Source organism: Canis lupus, chromosome 1 (assembly GCF_011100685.1).
Source record: "Canis lupus familiaris isolate Mischka breed German Shepherd chromosome 1, alternate assembly UU_Cfam_GSD_1.0, whole genome shotgun sequence".
NCBI classification, from domain to species: domain Eukaryota; kingdom Metazoa; phylum Chordata; class Mammalia; order Carnivora; family Canidae; genus Canis; species Canis lupus.
The window spans coordinates 54398312-54407369 of NC_049222.1; the positions used below are offsets into that span (position 1 = coordinate 54398312).

Here is a 9058-nt window from a genome sequence, read left to right on the forward strand (position 1 = left end):
GTTAGATTATTATGTTTTTCTGACTTGATTTTTCAATGAAAAAAAAGCCCACGTATTTAATAAGTTTCTCTTTTCAACATTGTTGCACAATTTGGATTGTTCAAAGTCTGCACTTCGGTTGCTCATTCTGGCAAGGCATGATATTTGTTGCCTTGAAGTCGGATTCTACTTCTCATTACCGCATCTTAAAGTCTTGGAAAACATTCGTTTACTTATAGAAAAATGAAAAGAAATCAGATAGGCTTAGATTACTGTGAATGCAGACATCTGAGGAGGCGGCGTGATCTGATGCCCAGTGTGCCAGCTGCTGGCTATGGTAAGGGGCACTGGGAGCCCAGGGCCCTCCTCTCACGGCCAGGAGCAATCCCGTATGACACCCACAGCAGAATCCCAAAGCAGTTGTGAGACCTTGTTATTAGGGTGGTTCTGTCCAGGTGAAACTTCTCTGGGACATGTCCAAAATGCATTTTAAAAAGAAGATGAGGGGTGAGGTAGCTCAGCCAGTTGAGGGTGCAGCTCTTGGTTTTGGCTCAGGTCATGATCTCAGGGTCCTGGGATCGAGCCCAGCGTCGGGCTCCATGCTCGGTGTGGAGTCTGCTTGAGACTCTCTCTCTCCCTCTGCCCCTCCCCACCCCTCTCTCTCTCTTTCAAATAAACAAATCTTTAACATACTCAGGTGGTATTCATGTTTCCTGGGTTGCTTCCTGACAGAGGTGAGCTTCGTGACACATGACAAATGCCACACAAGGGACGGAAGTGCGGAGACATCCTAAATCTCTCGGTTGATTCTCACTCGGCATGAAGTGGGATCAGTGCAGTTGAGGGCCTGCTCAGTCTTCAGGGCCAGACCATCACTTGCTGGGGGCCAGGACGTGGTGCTTTACTTGTCTCTCAAGGAGTGAAAGCATGCTTCACTAAGATCTCAGTTAGGTGGCTTCCACTCTGTGGCAATGTGGCCCCAAAGGCACCAAGCCACTCCCCACATGAAGAAAAGAATATTAAGGGTGAGCATGGCACAACCCATAGCCTCATTCATGGGTCTCTGTAGACAGTTTCCAGCTGGCAGTACTTTTTACCCACTGGACAGATCATGAAACAGTCATGTCTGAGAAGACTTTCCCTCAAGGTGAGTTTGTCCAATCTCCTCACTGAAAATGTGGAAAATTAGATCCAGAGCAGTTTATGGAGGCGCCCAGATCCCACAGGTCCCTGGGCCTACGTGCTGGGTTTAATTATTTTTCTGTTCTAAGCTTTTTCATTTTTCTTAAACTATACTTGACATGGGCTGAAAAGTGAGCTCTAAACCATGTCTGGGAAGTACCATTGTTTTTGTTGCTTTTCTACTTCTCACGTAAAATTATTTTGTGCTCAATTGTGTATATTGGTAAAAATGTGTTGAGCCAAGGCTAATATTAGTTTTATAATTTGGCATGTAAAGTGATTCGGATTCTTAAATAAAGCCTATGCAATTTAATTCCATGATTCTTTTCCAGAAATACTTCTTTTCTTTTTAAAAAACTTTTTTTTTTAATTTAAATTTAATTTAGCTCACATATAGTATATTATTAGTTTCAGGGGTAGAATTTAGTGACTCATCAGTCTTATATAACACCCAGTGCTCATTATATCACGTGCCCTCCTCGATGCGCATCCCTCAGTCACCCCGTCACCCCATCTCCCCATCCTCCTCCCCTCCAGCAACCCTCAGTTTGGTTCCTATGGTTGAGAGTCTCCTGTGGTTTGTTTGCAGAAATGTTTTCCTCTTAAAGAGCAAGATATCTCCTAAATTATTCCGTATTCTTCTCTTTGCACGTACAGGTAACCCAGCTAGAGAGCTCAGTTGCAAAGCTTTCTCGAATTGGAGTTTAATTGTGTGTGTGTGTGTGTGTGTGTGTGTGTGTGTGTTTAATGCCTAATGGCATTAGGTCTCTTCTGAGGAAAGCAGAGTTTGGGGTTCTCAAAAGGCAACTGCGACGTGTGGAAGTAATAGCAGCCATGAGACTAAAGGCAGGTGGTGCACCGTGCAGCCCCCTCCCCACACCCCCCAGGGCCACAGAGGAGCCTCTGCCAGTCAGGGAACCCAGAGTCCTTGTGTCGCACAGTGGAAGAAGGGTAAGCAGATGGTCTGCTTTCTTTCTCCAATAGATTTGTTTCCCCTGGCCACCCTTAGAATCTGGCATTTATGGCTGGAGGCACAGGGCCCATCCGCTTCCCTACCAGCGGGGGTGGGGTGGGGTGGGGGGTGGGGCGGTGGGTGGGGACAGCAATCCCATCCGCTCAGAGCCAGCCAGCATGTGGGTTGGCCAAACAGATGGGCCACAGTGACGGGCAACTCAAAGGCTCCATATTTGCTGGCTGCTGCAGTGGTCTCCTTGAGCTTGTTCTCCACCTTTGGTGTTGAGATCTTTTCCAGAAGAGTCTGGGCTTGTTCTGTAGACATGCCAGCCTTCTCTATAGCAGCCAGGATGCTCCGGGGTTCCAAGATGTCTTCATCCCATGACCAGACATGCATCCATAGTTCCCTGGACACTTTGTCCAGCACCTCTGGGTGCTCCAGGATTAGAGTGGTGAGGAATGGCATGGCCCATACCCATAAACTTCCTTTTTCAAGGATCACAGAGAAGAAGTCTTTGGGGGAACTGGACGGGGCCTAGACATGCCGTCCCAGGGCTCTGCAGGGAAGCAGAGCTGGCGGTGCGTTTCTGTCTTCTGTGATCGCTGCAGTGAGGCTCGGGCGCAGCTGTGGGTTAATGTTCCAGACGTTCCTATATGAGTACAGGACCCGGAACCCTGCCAGGAGTAGGGGACACGGCACACGGTAGGAGGCCCCTGGTGTGCAACACACAGTGCCTTTCCCGGGCCTAGAGTCTCACGGTGATCTGATTCTTCCTCCACAGTCTCACAGCCAAGAACACGGCGATCTGAAGGCCAGTCTCCCACCTGCTCCCCAGGCCACTAGGTGCAGCCACCAGAAAATGACACCATGCACCTCCACGTACTAGGGGTTACTTAAAACCCACTTCCATGCTGATTTTTCCTGAACATGGATTTGGTTGCCCCATCAATCCCAACATTAGAGAAACAACATGCACCATCATAGCATCTCCCCCAAGATCTTCCCACTATCCTTCTGTTTCAGATTTCTCTACCAGACTTGCTCCTTACTCTATAGGATTTTAACTCATTTCTCTGCTTTATGGGTAGTCATTTTTAATCCACTTCTCTCCCATGAAGTTCTAAGCTTCCTATAAATATTATTCTCCCATCAGACTTTATTCCCAAGCGGCATCTTATTACGTATAAAGCGGCAGTCTACAACGCCCTGTGTACGCATTCACCAGCGGAATGACAGCACTGCTGCATCCCAGCCAGTGTAGTGATGCTAATGATACTCAAAGTAACTGATATTATAATTACTAATACCATTGCCGTCATTGACATTTTGTCAGCATTTGCAATGTGCCAGCTGCATCTCCCAGCTCAGGCCAGTCGGGAACACGGTCAGCTGCATCCGTGGGTTTGCTCCCGTGCTGGACGCGGCCACTGGATTTCCAAAGGGTGTTGGTTTGCATCGTCACGACTGCTCCCTTTAGAAAAATGTGTTCTGACTTTTCTTTCCTTTATTTTGAATGATGACACGTAACTTAGAAGCACACGGTTCTCCTCTGTGGTCACATTCTGGATTAGAAAACATGTGGCTTTTGTTTTATCAAGACTCACAGTTCACCAAAAGCATTTATTTCAACCTTGGCGTTGTTTCCTTCCTTCCACCTCTATCTTCTTCTTTTTGTTCCTTCCTTCCTGCATCCCTCCCTTCGTACTTCAAACAATTATTCATCCGACAACCCCACTTTAAAGATGAGGAGGTCAAGGCCTGGGCAAGTGGATCCAGTATCCTATGCCCCACGGCTGTTCGGTGGCCTGGACCAGGTTTGCTGAGCTCCTCCTCATGCTTCTCCCATCACACCAGGTCAAGGGTTTTCAGTAAATATTGTTGAATGAAGGACTGAGTGAAGTATGTGTGCTAAGCATTTTACTGCATGCATCCAAGAGAATAAAATAGAGGGATACTACTTGTCCTGCCTCCTGGAGTGGAGACATTAGGGCTAATGCTTGTTGTGCCCTCACATTGCTCTCATTTTATCAAATCCTTCAATACAGGCATTATGGGGATCCTTTTAAAGTGAGGACATGGAGTTCACAGAAATGTAGGGACTTGTCCCCAGTCCCATGGCTGGCAAGTGTCAGAGAAGTGATCCCGGTTGTGGGTGTGGGGTCCGCATGGCCCTGGTTGGTTCCGAAGCCCCCTTCTGCTCTGCCTCTCAGAGAGTTTACCGCAAGCTGGTCAAGTCAACTAGAGACAGGAAGGGAATATGAGATGAAATTACCTTTCCTGCGTCAGCGAGAGAATGTGAATGCTACAGAAATCTGCACGCGTCAAATTAAGTCAGGTGTGGGCCTCGGGACAGAGGGAAGTACATCTGTGCTCGGGTGTGTCACAGAATTCCCTGTTCCATTCATTTTTCCTGTTCTGTCCTCTGGTCACCCGCAGTATCTCTGCAGGGTCCATCGTCATTTTGTAAGCACATGTCTCATTTTCCCTTCAATTTCGCCAGATATACAAGCCGGGCTTTTTCTTTGTATTTCAAATGATCGACATGAGGTTAAGACACCAGGTCACGACAAGATGCTTAAAAGTAGCAGATTTAGAAAGCAGGCTCAGTTAGTATAGATATAAAAAGCTTGGTGTTTTGATGCAAAGAATTAATATGCAGTATAAAGTAAATGCATATTTATTATATCTGCTAAAATTTGTAAAGCAGTTAAAGAAATACTTTTCAAAGAAAAGTGAGATGTGAATTATAATATAATTATTTAAACAATACATCCCGGAGGCACCTGGGTGGCTCATTGGTTGAGCGTCTACCTTTGGCTCAGGTTGTGATCCCAGGGTCCTGGGATTGAGTCCTGCATGGGGATCCCTGCAGGGAGCCTGCTTCTCCCTCTGCCTGTGTCTCTGCCTCTCTCTTTCTGTGTCTCTCATGAATAAATAAAATCTTTAAACAAAATAAAAATTAAAAAAATTAAAAATACATCCTGTCATGTGGCTAGAACTGCCTTCTATGATAAGAAGTCCCCGTGTACCCAGTGAATGACCATTTGCACAGTTGCTCCTCATGAAAATCCACAGCCTGGCTTTTCTAAGCAATACTTTTTTTAAAGATTCATTGCAACCTACTATCAGTGGTCCCCAGATCTTTGGATTTCAGAAACATTTATTTTATTTTATTTATTTATTGATTTATTTTTGGATTTCAGAAACATTTAAAGAAAAGATGGTGGTGGTGGAGGAGACACGAGAAACCAATTTCCAGTTGTGTAGACCTGTTCTGTAAATATATTTTACAATCGCCTCGTACCACAGATCATTACAAATTCAGTGAATTAGAATACGAATATGTGACCAACATGAAAGTCAGTAAGGATAACTCTATAAAAATCTCACTGTATCTTTTTTTTTCTTGTGTCGCTTTAAACTGGGAAAACTTTGTCACTCACACATAGTTGTTCTCAGACAAAAACTTAGCACTCCTTTTCTGCGTGGCATATATTCAGTTTTCTCAGCCAGCTCTGGGACAGGGTCTGTCCCTCTCCACCCAAATAGCAGGTGTCCCTCAGTCCAATGGCTAGCATGTCAGGCATGTGGACTCACCAAATACACACACACACACACACACACACACACACACACCATGAAAGAGAGTAAGAAGGGAGGAAGGAAGGAAAACCAAAGAAAAAGAAGAAAGAAACCTAATCCAGCAACGACAAAACATTTTAAAGTCTGGGAACGAGAAAAAAGGAAATTGTTTATGCCAAAAATTGGCCACAGACTAACGCAAGGCTTGGTCCAAAATCTGGTGACTCACTGACCCATATGTGATTAGGGCTTGTACAACGCAGTCAGTGCTCATTAGCTGCTGGAAGGTTTCCTTGGTTCCTGGAGGAGGGCCTGAAGGCACCCCCCAGACCTCCGCAATCCCCCTCCCTGGCACTGCCTGCCATCAGCTCACCTAAATCTCTGCTCTCCTTAAAGGCATCGCCATAATGTTCTTTCCCGACAATCCCACCATGATATTTCTTTTATTGGGGAGATTTGTTTAAATATTTTATGTCACTTGTCATCTCATATGTTTCTGCTCTGTCTAGCCAGATAACAAGGTTTTAAACAGCAGCCCCCGGCTATACTTACGTGGCTTTGTGTTATTCACACTACACTGCACGACACAAATATTTCAATATTTGTGCATTCTACTTAGTCTGACCATGAGCTGTAGGCATAGAAAACCTCTTGTACATAATAATATCTCTTAATGAAAGCTTCCGATGGTCCAGGTGCTGTTCTGAGCAAGGCACTTGTGGTAATTCATTTAATCTTGACAACAATCGTAAGGTAGAAATAATCATTTCCACATTATTGTTGCCCATTTTACACATGAGGAGGCTGATGCCCAAGATCCCTTCGCTAGTAAGTGGTGGAGTGAGCACCGTTGCCTTTAACATAACAAAATTCCGTTCAGCAGGAGAAAACCCAGGAGAAACACAAGGTTTGCTTGTGGCCAGAGCAGTGTCACAGAGGGCTTAAACATTTGGCTCTGCCACAGGGAGACCTGGGGTCTGAATCCCTGCTCTGATACTTAGCTATTGCCTTTGGGCTTTTCACCCATCATTTCAAATCTCAGTTCTCCCACCTGGAAAAAAAAAGGAATATTGGTACTTTCCTCATATGCACTCGAAAAATGAGAGATATTACAAACCAGTTTAGAAAAACCTCACTGGTTTTAATATATCCTAGTGTTAAAAATCTGCTTGCAAAAAATAAAAATAAAAAAATAAAACACTTTAGATGGGACGATATTACTGTGATCATGATTCCTTGTGCAAAAAAATCTACAGACTTTAGATACAGCCTGTGTTGTATTCTGTAGCAATTAATTTAAACAAAAGAGTAATTTGTTGAAACCTTTCCGTGTCTGGTTTTGAAAAATTGAGTTTATTTTTTTCTAAAACATCTCCTCTGAAATGGCAAGAACATATTTTTAAGGACAGAGTCAGTAAAATATCAGTAGGTAAACACCAATGAATCTTCCTTGGTTTCCAGGTGCACCTGCTGTCCATCCACCTTACTCACTATAGTCCCCGGCCCCTCGGCCACCGCCGTCTCCACGGGCAGCTCCATGAGAAGTGGAAGGGAACACATGCGTGTACGAAAAAGCAAAGTCTCCATCATTGACAGGTTGGGGTGACTGGCACCATGAGAAAGGGGTTCATTTCTAGCTGCTTGTGCACACCCTGTGCATGGTACGACATTCACTAATGTTTACCTGAAATAAAATGTTTAGCCTGGAAAGATTGCTTGTCTCGATAGGAAGATTCATCCTTATATATGCTACGTTACCTAGTTACACATTGCTCACAAGACCTTGGAAGAGTTTTGTTTGAAGTTTTATTTGTCTTGTCCTCACTCTTCATTTGGTATGAAATGAAGGCAGAGTGCCGGCTGAAAAGCCTCACATTCAGTGTAGACGGTGGCCTGGAAACTCTGGCTAATATTCAGAAGGCGTTAGCAAATTAAGGTCAATTCTGCAAGCAGTTGTTTTGTTTTGCAAGCTAGTCGAATTGTTTATTTTTTATGCCCGCATTTTTATTGTTTATTTGTCATGTGGCAAACCCTTCCTGCAGGCAGTCTGTCCAGGCGGGGATTTTCTATAACCCAGGAAATGAAGTCACCAGATGTGCGGTCTCAGCAGGGACTGCGTCTCCCCTTTCCCAGAGGAGCAGTCACTTGGGGGTATTTAAATACAGATGCAAAGATGGTGACAAATAAATGGAAATAAATGTGTTTAATAGTTTGCCAGGGCATGCAGAATCATTCCATTTATGCAGAACTTTGGAGACGTGTGAGAACGCTATGTGATTCAGGGCTCTTTTTATACAGCCGTTGAAAGATTATATAACATGCAATTTTGACTAAAAAAGATGCTAACTACTTGAGTCTTTTAAACTTTTCATTGTTTTATAATTGATTTTCTGGCTCACAAATAACACACTTGACTTCTAATTTATACTTTTAGCTAAAGCGGAAAGATATGCCTTCATATGGTTCTACGTAAAATCATGGACTTGATCGTGTGATCATTTCATCCTGTACTTGGGCTTAGAGGTTTTTCCCTCTCCATTTCCCTAGAAGACTGGGTCACATGGCACTGAAAACAAATGATATACTCTTAGAGGGGCCCGGGGGGTTCAGTGGGTCACACATCTGCCTTTGGCTCAGGGCATGATGTCAGGGTCCTGGGATCGAGCCCCACATCAGGCTCCCTGCTTAGTGAGGAGCCTGTTGGAGGATTCTCTCTCCTTTTGCACCTCCCCCTGCTTGTGCACAAACTCGTTCTCTCTCTCTTGAATGAATAAATAAAATCCTTTTTAAAAAATGACTTATTCTTAGGTTAAAAAAAGAACCCAAGAATTATGTTTATATAAATATACATTTATTTTAAAATATTTGATTGAAGTATAATATAGACTTACATACCATAAGATGCATCCTTTATTTTTAGTTTTTATTTTTTAAAGATTTTATTTATTTATTTATTTATTTATTTATTTGAGAGAGAGAGAGAGAGAGAAGAGGAGCAGAAGGAGAGACTGAATCCCAAGCATTCTCTGCGCTGAGCATGGAGCCTGATGTGGGGCTTGATCTTACAAACTTGAGGTTGTGATTTGAGTCAAAACCAAGAGTTGGACAGTTAACCTACTGAGCCACCCAGGCACCCCATAAGGCATCCTTTAAAAGTGTACAATGCAGTGGCATTTGGATACTCACAAGGTTGTATGACTATCACCGCCATCTACTTCCAGAACTTGCATCACCCCCAAGGGAAATGCCACACCAGTAGGGATTCATTCTCTGTTCCTTCTGTCCCCAGCTCCTGGCAACCACTCACCTACTTCCTGTCGCTATGGATTCGCGTCTTTCGGGCATTTCATGTAAGTGGAA

The 9058-nt window shown here is 44.1% G+C and overlaps 1 protein-coding gene across 1 annotated transcript; it reads right to left on the minus strand.

Moving 5' to 3' along the window:
* Positions 1-2166: 2166 nt before the first annotated feature.
* Positions 2167-7285, minus strand: LOC100685014 (glutathione S-transferase kappa 1-like). The gene is given in 6 exon segments (XM_038525488.1): positions 2167-2225; positions 2261-2302; positions 2305-2589; positions 2695-2790; positions 6324-6552; positions 7190-7285. Coding segments are annotated over 6 exon segments (807 nt in total).
* Positions 7286-9058: the final 1773 nt, after the last annotated feature.